At 42.1% G+C, this 15524-nt stretch overlaps 1 protein-coding gene across 1 annotated transcript in view; it reads right to left on the reverse strand.

Annotated features, from left to right (window-relative positions):
* Positions 1–692: 692 nt before the first annotated feature.
* The window catches only part of efna3b (ephrin-A3b), a 56847-nt gene continuing 42015 nt past the window's right edge, over positions 693–15524 (reverse strand). The window contains exons 3-6 of the mRNA XM_020092766.2: positions 10306–10598; positions 8493–8558; positions 7417–7494; positions 693–1349 (exon numbers count right to left, since the gene is read on the reverse strand). Of these exons, the coding sequence (XP_019948325.1) occupies positions 1231–1349; positions 7417–7494; positions 8493–8558; positions 10306–10598 (556 nt within the window). The 3' untranslated portion in view covers positions 693–1230. The remainder of the gene's footprint in view (positions 1350–7416; positions 7495–8492; positions 8559–10305; positions 10599–15524) is intronic.

Here is a 15524-nt window from a genome sequence, read left to right on the forward strand (position 1 = left end):
ATGTGAGTGACAGTTCTTCCTCCTTCGTCCCTCCTCCCTGCTCTTCTTCTTCTTCTCTGAATGAGTCGTTGTCGGTAGAGAGGAGGGGCTGTATTGCTGAGATATCCATGGCTGCTCTGTAGCCATCGTGTGCTTTCGTTAGGTTGAGATGACGGAGGACGAACCGAGTTAAGACAGCAAATTAAAGTAACACAGCAACTTATAACATCGATACATCCTTGCAGTGTCTGTGTCAATGGCACATTTAAAGTTCCTCCTCCCCTTCACCCTCACCCACCCCAAAAACTACATTTAAGTGAATGATTAATTGTTGAAAATGCTCTGAATTTCCTCCTGAGCCCCGTCCAGTCCTGCTGCCTTCTAGAGACTGATGGAGAACACAGGATGAGACCGGGGGGCGAAGATGGCAACTAAAACACTGGAGTCCATGGTGTGTTTGACTTGTCGCCTACTTTGACCCAGGATCAGCGCAGTTTGTCCGCTGGTTCCTTTTTTTTCCTCTGTGGACTGGGACAAGTTCCCAGCATCAAGATCAACAACGATAACATCAACGCAAAAAAAGGCAATTTCAGTTCAATTATGCTGAAATCTGTTTCATTCAGTTCATGAGTTCAGTTTTAAGTCTTGTAGCAAGAAACTATGGCAACTAGCCCTAAGGAAGTGTTTTAGCCAATCAGATCCCAGGTAAAATCTTCATATGTTGCCTCTCTGTACTTTTTTTTTTTTTTTCAAATTAGGATTTCAGCCACGCCCAACTACAGTTGTATAAATGCTTGTGTGGCGTGCATGATTCAACAAGCTCAACCTGTGGCCTGTTCTAACACACACACACACACACACACACACACACACACACACACACACACACACACACACACACACACACACACACACACACACACACAGTCTACCAAACCTGCATCTGTGTGCACAGGCTGACTTCAATGCAACAAACAGTTCAGTCTGTGACACAGAGCATCCAAAGGTCTTTCAACTCCACCAAAGCCACACTCCATCAAACACACAGCTGCACAAACACACACACGTACAAACACACAATCACACTCCGATGCTTGAAAACTTTCATTCAAAGTCTCCCTCCTCTTTGCCTTCTGTTCTATTTGAAGTATCTTAACTCTCCTCTCCTGACCCCCCCTCTTCTCCCACCCACTGGTACTGTACAGCCTCCCAAGGCTAGTTGGCATGGTGACGCTGATGGGATGGCCGTTGCTAGGAGATGAAGAGGACGGCCAGGAGGAGCATCGTCACCGTGAGGAGAAGGCGATCCCTGGACGGACTGCTTCCGCTGACGCTCTTCTCCAGCTTGGGAACGAAAGGGTTAAACTCATCTGGAAATACAGAGAGAGAGAGAAAACAACAAGAGAGATCGATGTCTTAGTCTTTATTCATCACAGAGGCACCTGAGGATTTCTCTACATGTTTATTATACCTTTCAATTTAAAAGAGAAGTTTATCTGAGCTACTGATTGGGCTGTAATCTGGTTACACATCATGGTCACTTTTAAAACATAACAGAATGTGGTTGAGTGAAACAGGCTGACAGAAAAAAAGGCAGCACAGACAGTCTCACTCCCACTGAAATGTGGTTAGTCTGCTCCAAAGACAACACACCAGCAGTGCCACAGCAGACTGCAGCTGTTATCAGAGAGCTCACATTGTTCTAATAAAGTGACACATTCCCCGTCTCTCACTCACACTCACACACACACACACACACACACACAGCTGCACTTTTACACACACACGCTGTATATACTGTAAGCCCCCCCCATCTCCTCCCAATCGAGCTGCATGTGCACCTGGTTGTGTCCTAAAATAGTTTGTGGTATTCTGTCACGGGTTACACACACAGGGCATTGATGTCTAGTCCAAAACACAACCCAGCAGACAGTTCGCTGCATGCCTGCACTCATGAGAGACGCGTGCGGCCAGACGCACCCTCTGTAGTCACCTGAGTAATGAGACTGAAGCCTAGACAGAGGCGCAATTTTCTGTCTGTACAGAAGTCAGCTGAAGCTGATTAGGAACTGATGGCATCCAAGGATGTTCTCAGTGTTTCCACTCAGCAACATGTACAGGGCCACAGTGTTTCCAGCTGCTCTGTGGGTCAGACAGCAGAGTAATGACTGGCTGACACCTGGTTTTGGAGATGGCCGCCTCTGGTATGCTCTGCCGGCCGATTTAATGAGGTCTACGCAGCGGCGGTGCTCAGGTTAAATGCTTTGACCGCTCTGTAACCGAGCGTGCAGCCAAGGGGTCAGGACGCCCTGTGACTCCGTCACTGACAGACCGAGGAATGTGGTGTTGAAGACACAAACAGCCGACAGCGGAGAATCTCACGCAACTGGGTCTGAAGTGTGGCTCTACTTAATGTCTCATTACACACATGCACACCGACACAGGCTGCCCCCGTCTCTTTCTAAACTGTCACAGATACACATAATTATTAGTGTGAACAAGGATGTAACGCATACTGTGATTATCTGATGCGTGTATGTACGTGTGTGTGTGTGTTTGCCAGTGTTTATGTGTGTTTGTGTGTATAACACATTTTGGAGCACAAACACAGGCTGCATCCACCTGATAATTAGGTTCAGACACTTAGAGGCATCAATGAATCTGAATGTCATGTTGATAAAAACGATAAAAATAAAAATCTGATTTATGTTCTATTTATGTCTATGAAAGATTCTGTCTGTGTGCAGTGTACTGTACTGTAGTTGCACTGAACATAAGGGGCAAGCACATTAACATATATATACACACTCTGCTCATGTATGTGGTGGGCATAAATCATAAGTGTATTAGTGTGTGTGTGTGTGTGTGTGTATGTTTAGGCCACTTTAGTGGTTTCTGTCTGAGTTAAAATATTATAATTTTAATTGAATATCTCACATATAGAATATAAGTCACTAATATCCAAGATACTATATTTTATGTGAACTGGTTCACCTGTTAGACACTTAATGAAGATAATTATCTTTAATTGTTGTTGACACTCGGTCAGACAAGTGCTGATTCGACTTTATCAATTGTGGTTTTCCCAGATTAGAATGTCCTGACTGAAAGGTCATTCCAGTGAACATACAGAGACACAGACTAAAATTAGAAGACTCATATGTTTGCTTCTTTCATTAGATGTTCCCTGAGTGATTGATACCATGTCTTTCAATAACAGGGCAGAGCCACAGGGCTGAGTAGTTCCCTTTGTGCCCAGTAAATTGACTTCAGCATTTAAATCAGTGCAGTGCCTTGGTAAGATAAAGATCACAGAATGTATATAAAGGCATGACGGCGCCCCCAAAAGTACTACAACGTCCCCATCTCCTCCTAGTGACTGGCTGCAGTACAGGTCACAAACCCCAACTCCTCTATGTTAGTAGATGGGACGTGGGCAAAACTAAAAAAAGTTTTTTTTGTTGGTTTCTGTCATTTTAGGTAATTCTTATCACACTGATCTTTCAATTTTCAATTTCATTCCGGGATGTTTGGTTTTAATTTGTTATTTGTTGCAATAAAAACAGAGTGAAACATGTTGATTGACAGCTGCGACTGATTCACGATTGGTCAAACACCGTTATTGACGGGACATCGCGACTGCAGCTCCATCCCTGATTTCTAATGCACAAACTTTAGAAGATGGTGGTGTTCGCATCCTGGATATTTCATTTCTGGATTTTTCATTTCTGAATAATCAGAGGGGGTGGAGATGTGTTGTCCTTCTTGTTATACAGTCTATGATAACGAGCAATAGTCTGCACGTGGTTGGACAAGCATTGGTTGCAACCAAGGGCAATTAATTATGAGCTGGTTTCACATTTCTGACTTGATTTCTAAGAGAATCTGCACATTTCATTCCCAGAGATCAGCTTAAACAGTGCAGCATGTGTGTAAGTAATTTTAATTACAGCCTGTGGGAGTAAGCAAATAGATGCAATAGACTGAAGGATATAATTGATAAGATTAAGTTGATTCTGTGATCCATTCTTTTAGCCTCGTAATGAAAATCTGTCACATTTTTCTATTATGATATATGGGGCCAAGAGATCCATTGTGACATCACTAATAAGCATGAGGACAAAAACTCATTTAAGAGAGATTTATCTATGAGCAATACAGAAATATATAAAAAGCAATTAGCACTGTCAGGTATAAATCTTCCTTTAACAGTGATTTAATAGCCTCATTTAGCAGGTGGTATTAAATTAGCACATTGATATGTATGAAATCTGTGTTGTCATAATACTGCAGAAAATACACCGCTTAGTTATAAAGTTTTACATTTAACAGCACAGGCCTTAAGATGGGGTATTTTATACATAATGAATAAAATATATAAATACACATGCAATGCAGCTGTTACTACAGATTAAATAGACAACAGAGATCTTGTGTGTGTTCTCCAACTGATATTCAACCTGATGCCGCTGGCAAAGTGCTGCCAAAACACACGATCGCTTAAAGGAGTGGTTATTTCTACAATAAACCCCATTGAAGGAAAAGCTTCTGATTTCTCCACTAATGGCCAGACCTGACCATCAGATGCAGTAACCTGAGCCAACGGTGCTGGTAAATGAGCATCCTTCCACCGAAAAGCCATCAGTAATCACATGGCTGCACGGGGAGCTGCTAGCGCCATTCCATGTTGTAAATGAGATCTAAATGAAATCTAATACTAGAGGCCGTATTCAGGAGGGAACCACTGTTGAGCTGGAGACACTGATTGAAGGGGGCAGCGGCCAGGAAATAAAGTGTGAGCAGTGGAGGGGAGAGAATGAGAGAGAGAGAGAGAGAGAGAGAGAGAGAGAGAGGAGGTGTACAATATGACTCTGCAACACTGGGATTAGTTAAACACTTTCAGACGTGGTAATCAGGCAGATTTGAACAGAGCTGTTTTGTACGTTGTCTTGTGGTCGTGCAAACGTGCTGATGTGAATTCTGAATAACAGTAATTAAAACTATGATGCGATGAGTCTAATCGGCGGTTGGGAGGACTGAGAACGAGGGAGGGGAATAGCAAACCGCTTCTTTGTTTTCAGTTCATTTCACAGCTCCCTGCTGATTTCCTCACTTCCTCCCGCACCACTCGGGTTCGCCAATTAATTTAATTGGCACCACAGCACTACAGGTGAAAATGACCCACAGGAGCTGCGGTGATTTGTCCTCGGCTATTGTCAGTCGCTCACTAAATATTAACAGTATTTCCATGCACTCTGTTCTCCTTATCTGTTGGAGTGCATTAAATACAACTATTCTTCTGTGGAAATTATCTTTGCTTTTTGTGTACCTTGTAATTAGTTCAACTGTATCTTTTATGTTGCCATAATGAGCAGCCTTTGCTTTTACTGAGTGTTTACAAGTATTTGCTGTGGAGGAAGGACAGAGTAAGTGGTGAGTATACAGATGATACATGATGATACAATATACATCACTCAGTGATATAGTGGCAAACAAAAGTATAGGAAACTACTTTATATATATATATGTTATAACAGTATTGGAAAAAAAAAATCATCATCAATCAACATTCAAACACCATGTTATTTTGAAATTAAATCATTTCTGTTTTTAAGAACAGTTTGCATCACTGTGATAGCACTGATGCAAAATTACAGGACCTGAACATTTATATTATTTTGAAAAAAAGACGTGTTAAAAGTGGCAAAAACTCAATTTCACACATCAAAAGGTGAATAAACTGAGTTTTAGTGGCTTTCCTCTCCACTGCGTTCCTACTTGTGCTCTGGGAGGAAAAAAGGAGGATGGGAATTAAAGGGAGGAGGATGAGGAGGGCATGGAGAAAGGAGATGGAGTGAGAGAGAAACGAGATGAAAGAACGATGGAAGGAAGAGAGAAAAAAAAAGAGTGAGGGGGAGGTAACTCAACAAACTCATACGACCTGCAGCCATTAGCTGCAGCTAGTGATGAGTTTCCTTATGACAGTTATGAGAACAGACTGATTTACTGCACAGGAGAGCACACCTGAGTGCGTGTGCACATGTTTCAACAACAACACTGCAGCAAATTTTTCTGACAGTCTTGGAATATAGCGTGTAACCTCGAACACAATGGTGATTGATACCCAGATACCCACATGTCCGGTTGTGCAATGGGTAGCTAGGCCAAGTTAACTGTAGGCCTACATGTTTATTTCTGCTGCTGCACTACGTTGTCATAACACTGAGAATCAACCACATGATCATCTAAAGGATCATTGAAGTCTGTCACTTATTGATTTACTGTTCTGTTTCTCCCTCAAATCGCTGCCAAATCACATAAAGCTGCAGGCAGAACAGATTCAGTATGATTATCCTCATGAAAGCAGCAGTTGTGTAATCCGGACGACAGCAACATAAGGACAAACAACAAACACTAACCAAGATCTAGAAGTTAAGTACAAGTGATCCCAACACGGCCCAACAGTCCCCTTCAATTTAATCAAGCTGCACCACATTACACACACTCGTACATACCAGTTCCCTAAATGTGCCTGATTTATTTCATAAAGATCCATAAATTATTATTTCCCTGAGAAATCAGCGAAAATGTCGAAAAACAAAACCCAACGTGAAGGAAATTGAAAAATCAGGATCCAAACCAGATTTTAATTTATTTTTCCCCGACCCAAACCACATCCTTCCACCAAGATTCCTGGAAATCTGTTCAGTTGTTGGGGTGAAAACAAAACCTCCTTTGTGGAGGAAAAAAAATTGCTCCTGCCTGTCAGGCTACAGGCTATCCTGACTATATGATTGTCAATGATGGTCGGAGCTGCCTGCAGCCTGAGAGGAGGCTGTGCAGAGACTAGCAGAAAACTTAATAAAATCATAAATCAAAGAAAGACAGTAAAGGACAGTGATCATGATAAAGATTTGATGATTGGTTAAAGATTATTATTTATCTTTCATGTTCTGTGTGATAATTGTTATTCTGGAGCCATCAAATTATTAATGAATGACCAATGATGTGATGTTGTCTAAAAAATGCAATGTTCCATGGGCATTGGGTGACATTTCCCTTTAATATGAATATGGGAACAGAGGCTCAAAACCAAATGTGGATTAATCCCCTGCTGAAACAGTCCCTCAACAAATTAATTAGCTCTTTTTTTTAATGTTTGATTTAAAAAAAGAAACATTATGCTGCAGATTTGAAAGTTTTACTTCATCTTCAGAGGGAACTAATGGGCTTTGGGGCTGTGTGCCAAAGACATTATTTCAATGGGTCAGCTTAAAAATAGTGAATCATTCGATTTCTACCCTTTAAGACGGATGATCTGAATGACAAACACAAGTCTGGGTTTGTTTTTGTGAAATCCAGACGAGCCGGACAGATTCACACTCACTCACCTTACTCATGTGTGCATAAGTTAAGGTGAGTGTGCGTATGACTCACCAATATCACTGATTTTTAGGCCTGGTCTAAGTGTGTAGTCTGGTTCTGTGGGCTCTGGCTCATCGTCCACGTCAGAGGCTGAAAGAGAGAGAGAGAAATAACTGAGTGAGACAGAAAAGGAGGGAGGCTGAGGGAGCAAGAGGCTAAAACCATTGCTCCAACCCAAAGGATTTTAATTACATCCAACTTGACATCTTGAGAGAAACGTGCAAAAGTGCGGCGAGGCAAGGGTGTGGGGTTCAAAAAAAATTTTTTTTTAAATCCCCCAGAGCAGACAGACTGACAGGCCATAACATCACCAGCAGCTCCGAGAGAAAGAGTGAGGGAGAATAAACGAGTAAGCAAGTGAGAGAGAAGGGGGGAAGAGGGCAAGAGGGAAGGTGAGGGGAGGCAGATCAAACTGAACAGAGGCAGTGTGTGAAAATGGACAGAGAGCAACGGAGATGGAGGGGTGGGGGGTGAAAGAGGGAGGAGAGGTTAACACTACAGGGCTGTGGAAGTTAAAAGGACCGGACAGGCCAGGGATCAAAGCGTGTGTGTGTATGTGTGTGTGAGTGTGAGAGGGCCGAGAGATTGAAGGATGGCGGGAGTGCGAGCGAGAGGTTAACACTACATATACATAGCCACCCACTGACCGCACACAGGAATAAATGGATTCTGACAGGGAGCAAGGGAGCAAGGGAGGGAGGGGAGGAGAGGAGGGACGAGGGCCTACAGAGCTGGAGCTGCTACAGAAGGAGTGAGAGAGAACGAAGGAGCGAGGGAGGTTCTGTTGTGTGAGGGAAAATGCTGCAGGGGAATCTCAGCAGGAGTATTAATAGCGCTGCCTCTTTTAGACTGTTTTTAGATTGTATATGCATCTGTATGCAGCCGGTGTGTGTGTGTGTGTGTGTGTGTGGTTGTGAGTGTGTGTGGGTTCGTAGGAGCCCCGGTGCCTAACAGATGGGGAGGGCAATGGTTAGAGCAACTGTACCCAGATGGGTGGAAGCGTCGCATTACAGGTCTCTCTCTCAATCAAACACACACACACACTCAAACACACACACACACACACAAACACAAAGTGAGAGACGTACCCGTGGAGCAGCAGACGTACACTCGTAGTCTCAGGCAGCTGCGGCCGTGGTGATGGGTGGGCGTGGCTGTGAAGCAAAACGCACAATTGAAACACCTCCTGCTGTATTCATGTGATTATTCACAGACGTGACACAAAGAGTCACTTTCCCCTCTGTCCTACCTGCAACACCGCCTGTGACCATGGCGACCGTTTGCGTTCACCGACAGCTGTGACCGTTTTAATATCAAGTGTTTTAACTGCCCTAAAATCGGAGATAGTTTTAAACACAGAATGCAGGTTGTGAATCTGTGAGAGCGCAGCAAAGGGTTAAAGCTGCTCAGATGACACTCGTATGTCTCTCCCTCAGGGACACTGGACTCTACAACACAGATGTTGAAGAGTGAACAGTTTGTTCAGTGGGGTGGTTCTCGTGAGCAGATGTTGAACATGCAGCAGAACGCAGACGCACATATTCTCAGATTTCCTGGTGAGACAATCTATTTACTTATATGATGAATCTTAGATTATACATCATGCTGAACAAAGCATAGCCTGATTCTTGATGAAAACTTAATACTGAGCAGGAATTTATTTTTCTTTTTTATGTTATATTAATGTTCTTCAAATCATTGTTTAAAACACATCTCTTCTATTAAAACCACATTTTATTATTAGTATTTTAATATATTATATATATATATATTGCGGATTGCTGTGTTCTTGTTTACCTTTTACTTGTAAGGCACTCTGGTCAACCAAGTTGTTTTAAATGTGCTATTTAAATAAAGTTGGCATTGTAATTGACATTATCAGCCTGTGAACGGAGTACTAAGGCCACTTAAAGGAATACAGCAGTAAATAGAGTCTGCGTCATCTTACACAGGGAATATCAGACGATCAGCCTGTTGCCCGTTTTAAAATGAGGAATGTGGAACATCTTGTTACATTATACTTGAGTATGTTTTTTACAAATAACAAATGATGTAATCTTTTGGCCAATCAGCACCATGTTATCATAAGGACTCATGGAGGTATCACGACTTTGAAAAGATTGTGCAAGAAACTGTGGCTGCTCTGAAGAAAGAAACAAAGACTCGAGGAAATTGCCTCTTTTGTGGAGAGAGTAATGTTTTGTGGTTTGGTTTTTTTTCGACATGAAATTCAAAGGGGTTTCATAGTTTCTCAGGATTTGGGGTCTGGAAGGAGTGGAACTCAAGATGTCTTTGCTACTTATTCCCTAAAAATAAATGTTGTTTTGCCCCTTTATTCTCATAACATTATGAAGATGTTTAAAAAAAGTTTATTCAATATGAAAGTCTGTCTTTGCAGTGAGCTCTCTGCAGTCCTCTCTGATTGTGATGGAGACAGTTACCATCAAGTGATGCAGGTTAAATGAGTATATCACTCATTATACACTCATTTAATGCAGCAGACATTTATCTTAAGCCTGAAAGGTTGGTTTTTCAGTTGCTTTATGAGAAGCTCAAAGTAAATTTTTTATACAGTGTCACACTGGCACATGGCGTTGTGAGTTAATTTGATTAGCAATCAACAAAACGGATGAGCCCGTCTGACTGCAGGGTGATTTGATTAGACGTGAAGCAGCAATTTGTTATCCAGAAATTACCTGACGATAAACTGTGGTTTATCGTTTAACAATAAATAAAAGAAACTTTTTAACACACAGAAGATCACAGCTCTAGTGTCAAAATCCTCCTTCAAGATCAAGAATTGTATCATTATTTTCCATTTATGTTCTGGGGACATGCAGTACAATGTACAACAATAAATATGTATTGACATGATATTAGCTGTTGGTTTGATTCACTCACAGATGTAATAGTACTCCTGCCCAACATGGAACTCGTAGCCCAGCGAGAAGGCGCTGTAGCGCTGGAACTTCTCCGAAAACTTGATGGGGGCGTGGGGGGCGTGAGGCCGGTTACACTCCCACCTCTTGAAGCCCAGCTGGGGGTCGCAGTTCCTGTAGCCACGGTAACTGACCATGTAGAGGACGTACTGCTCTCCGGTGCCGACCATGCGCTGGCTGTCGTTATAATGAGGGCAGTAGATGTCCAGGTAGTCGTTGACGTTCACCTGCATTGTGTATCCCTCCCTGCGCAAACTGAAAACACACAAAACACGGCTGGAATTAATATCACTACATAGAAGAGGGATATACGTCAGAAATTAAATAAAATGCTTTTCCTTATTAGAATGTATTTAAAAGCAGCATCATTACAAACTTCAGTTGTTTGATAGTATTTCACACATTTCCAGTTAATTTGTAGAGCTAATATTTCTAACACACACACACACTCTACTCAACATTGTGTTTGGGATTCTGCTTGAATGTGCACCCAGGGTCAAACAGATATTTGTTCACGTTTTATCAAGTTATTAATAAAGCAGGTGAGTGTGTGTGTGTATTTATGGCTGCAGGGCTGCTGCATGCAGAGAATGTGGAGCTGACTCTTCAGTACGGGCTCAAGGCCCCAGGGCCACAGCTCCTTCGCCTGGTATCAGTGTAGCATTGTCCCCTAACCCCCGTGCTCGTACATCAACCTGAGTGCAACGTTGCGCTCACGTCAGCCGTCAACGTCCTGGCCACGTTTCTCCCTCCGCCAAAGCTCATATATCAGTGTCAGCCCTAAAAAAGACTCGGCCTGACAAGGTCTGATTCGGTGTCTGCTGGTACTCGTGTGTGTTTGTATGTGCGTGTGTGTAGTTTGTGTGACAAAGTGAAATAGATGCTTTCCTGACATCCAAAAACCCTCTTTTTCTCCCCATCACGGACACAGGCCCATATCTGTGTGACAGAGACAGGTTGCAGTTGTAAATCATACACACATCGATGAGCACGTGCGCACACTCACACACACATTCACTCAAATGTTCTAGTGGTGACACCAAATAAACACAAGGGGGCAGCAGTGTGTCGCCCTCAGCCTGACGCTCCCTCTCTCCCTCTTTGCCAGTTCTAGGTCATGTCTCCAGGGAGATTATTATTCAATTATTAAATGAAGATCGAAACACTGCTCCCAATGTCCCCCTCTCTCCATCATTTCTCACCACTCTCTTCAAATCCTTTCTTTTTTTTTCTCCCGGCTCTCCATTTCTCTGCTCACTTTATTTCAGAGCAACATGAACGCAAGATTAATTGTTCAACATCCTTTATTCTCTCTCCTCTCCTCATCTCTCCTCCTCTCCTCTCATTGCATCATTTACTCGCCTGCAGAGCAGATTTACTTCTCGCGGTCTTGGTTGTGGAAAAACAATTGTAAAATGCAACGAAGAAACAATGTTTATAGTGAATGCAATAGAGAGATAGAGAGAGAGAGAGAGAGAGAGAAAGAGAGACTGAGAGTGAAAGAAAGCGAGGGATGAATTCCACTTGGGAGCCGTGAATGCAAATAGAGTAGAGGAGCAGTGAGAGCGAGAACGGAGCAGACAGGGGAAAACAAGGCGGTTGGAGTTTTACGCTACCTAAGAAAAGCACGTTCTGCAAGATGAAGGGATAATGGGGAAAAGAAAGAGAAAAATGAAGGGGAGGGAAACTCTTGAGTAATCTGAAAGCAAATGACTTCTCAAAGATAAAAGCTGGCTCCAGGATTCCCACTGTGCATGCGTCTATTGTATGTGTATGTGTGCACCTGCTTTGGTTTGTGTCTGCAAACAAGCATTTGTGTGTGCGACATCAAAGCCTGTCACTTTTTCTGTCAGGCTTTTATATCTGACAGCGTGACATATTGACAAGGTGCGTCTCTGATAGAAAAATTCAAACTCAGAAACAAACAGGAAACACAACAAAAGAATGAGTATTTAAAAATGTGAGTCAAACAGTAAATCCACTCTCTTGTAAAAGTGGAATCAGAATCCTGGATCGATCTTAGACCACAACATACTGAAGATTCTGGGCTTTGGAGAATCAGAAAATCAGATGTGAGGTTAAGTATTATTTTTAATCAGAGCTCTGCTGTTCTCTTTCGTGACGATGATTTTGTATTTCCAGGAAGTTGCATCAAATGATGCTCCTTCATTGCATTTACGGCTTTGTATTTAACTCTGTACAGAGGTTTTTACAGGTAAACGGGGCAGAAACTAAAATAAATCTGTGTTTCAGACAAGCCGTCAAGTCCAACCCTCAGCTGGGCTGTTATTTTGGCCACAGCGCTGTCATGTGACGTCCCCTGGCCCACAAAAACATGTCGCAGGCCTCGTGCAAAAAGACAGAAGTGGCTACAAACTATGACTCTGGGTATAAAGAAGGGTTTCTACTACAAGTCATGATATCAGTCTGTGTCTGTTGACCAAGTTGTGTTTTTAATGCGTTACATTTTACTGAGAAGCCAAAAATAAAATAAACAGAACTATACAATTAAAATGATGCATATGTATTTATTCACCTTAAGTTAAGACTGAATGGATAAAGAGAAAAACACCAGTGATCAGATCCACAGTGAGATGCACAGATTCAAACTGGTACTTTGTATCATCCAGAGTGTATTTCTCAGTATGAGTGACAACATGGATGAAGAAATTTGAGACTGATCCCTATTTCTACTATAAATGTGTCAGAGAGGTGTTGATTCACATTTTCTGTAATTCTCGAGCTCGTTGTTTTTTATTTGTTTTACTGGATCACAAAATCTAGAGAGGACTTGGTAGAATTTCTCCGACACATAATACCTTCAAAAAACATTATGCATTTCAACTCAACACCACAGTCACAACATATTCCCAAAAACTAATGTGCTAGTCTCAACAAAAAAACGTTTTTAATTAATGCAACATTTACTGCAGAGACTGGATTGCGTTTCATTGGACGGGTGCCTTTTCAGGTCACATGCATGTCTGCATGAATATCACTTCCAATGGCAAAATATATTATATAATCTACTGAAAGGAACATTACACTTTTTTTTAAACAGCTCAATGAATATTAAGACTTAAATCTAAAGTGTTTGAACTGCCTGCTGGGAATGTGAACTTTTCCTTTCTGCAAACTTACACACCACATTGAACACAATACTGCTATAGCCTGTTTCAAGAGAAAAGAGGATGCACAAAATGTTTTAATCAAAAAATTAATTTGCCATAGAGAAAAAAAAATATTATCAAGGCTTTTTTTTATTCCTTTTATGATATTGGAGTTAATGCTGCCTGAAAATACAAAGAGCAGGTGGAGCAGCTTATGAGAAGTCACGGTGTGCTGCTGTCCTCTGCTCTCCTCTCTCTCCGCCTACCTTCCCTATTCTGTTGAATTACCACTCATTTCCCCCTTCATAAGTGATGTCTGCCTTAGTTGAAGCTGCTGGCAGCCGGAGCCGAGAGATGGAGCGGGACGTTTCATCAGCAACACAACTCTTGAGGAGCCGAGCAGCAGCTGATGGAGAGCAAGCGAACGCCACGGATCCACCAGGGGGATGTAGCATTGGAACGATGGGAGGAAAATGATGGGAGGATTTATAGGATGAGATGAGGGGTAGTCAGGGTTAAAAGCTGCAGAGTCGGGCCACCAGGGAGTGGAGGGAGAAAGCGGGTGGGGGGGGGGGGGGGGCGAGGAAGAAGCAACAGGTAAGAGGAAGTTCAAAGTGGGCCGGGATCAATGTCACTACTATAAAATCACATCAGAGAGGGCGAGGGAGGGAGAGAGAGCAAGAGACACAGAGAGACAGTATGCAGCCTATATAAATCAGCTGTATGCAACATAATGCCACAGAGTTACCCCCCGCCTCACTATTATCTGGCTGGCCTGTTGGAGCGCTGTATAAATAAAACACTTTGACAGTAACAGCAATCATTCCTTTTTGTTCTCTGTTGGAGAGATGGTGGATTCTGTAGAGGAGGAGCTGTAACCGTGAGCTCAAAAGATTTCAGACGAAGAAGTTATAGAAGTTATAGTGTAGTATTGATGTATTTATACTGAAACTATAAAGAGAGCATAATGGTCAACATGTTGACTTCAGCTGCTTTCAGACATGCACCAAACTCTGGACATTTTCCTGATATTATCCGTAAGCGGCCGTATGTGACAACGCAAGCGTCCCAGTCAGCTGCTCTGGACATTTTCAGGAGCCCCCCAGGTAAATGTCACAGTGACCCGACAATTCTAACAGTAAAACTAAAAAAAGAACATAAATATTTCAGGATGACAAACAGGTGCGATACTTGTAGAAGACGCTGACAAAGATCTTGGAAAGACAAGAGCTTTTGATGATGTTATGGTTATTTCAAAGTTTAATCACATCATTTTTGCAATATCCTTCCTGTGCAATAAAAAATATAGTGATAATAGTAATAGGTAACCACACTATTAATTTTAAGTATTTATTGGTTTGATTGATTTCTTTTGTCGGATTTTAAACTTTTACTTTTTATTTTGTTTTATAAATTTGCACTGTATTAATATATTCATATACAAAATGTTTGTGCTGCTTTCTCTTGTACAATGAAAATAGAGGCTTTCTATTCTTTTTCTAAAGGCCTATGCTGATGTCCATGTGCTGGAAGCAAAAACCTCCTCCTGCCTCCTACATCTCCCTCGTCTGAACCATCCAGATATTTATCTGTTGTGGCAATCTCCTGTTTCATTCTTTATTTGTGAAAAACCTTCACGTTCATGTCTGAAAGCGGCGTCAGACCTTTGTCAGACCTTTCTCCACACTGTGTCATACCATCATCTGTGGTAAATATATACAAGATGCCCTGGAAAAGTAGGGTGCAATTTCTCCGGGAGAGTCTTCTGTATCAGAACTGTCGAGAGCAGGTGTGAAAGCTCACAAGATATTCTCAAGTGCTAAATGTTTCCATTACCTGTGAAAGCCGTTTTCGCACGTAACATTATTAAACCCACTTGTCATTACAAATACAGAGGAGCGTCCCTTTACAGAGGAATTATTAAATAATCTCATCGGTGACCTTGCACATCACCATGGAAACCAGAAAGAAAGGCTTAAGGAGGCACACTGCAAGAGTTGAGGAAGGAGACTTGACAAGGCTCAATGTGTAAATACTAAGACTGAACTTTTTCTTATTAAAAACTTTTTTT

This window comes from Paralichthys olivaceus, chromosome 13 (assembly GCF_024713975.1).
Source record: "Paralichthys olivaceus isolate ysfri-2021 chromosome 13, ASM2471397v2, whole genome shotgun sequence".
Lineage (NCBI taxonomy): Eukaryota > Metazoa > Chordata > Actinopteri > Pleuronectiformes > Paralichthyidae > Paralichthys > Paralichthys olivaceus.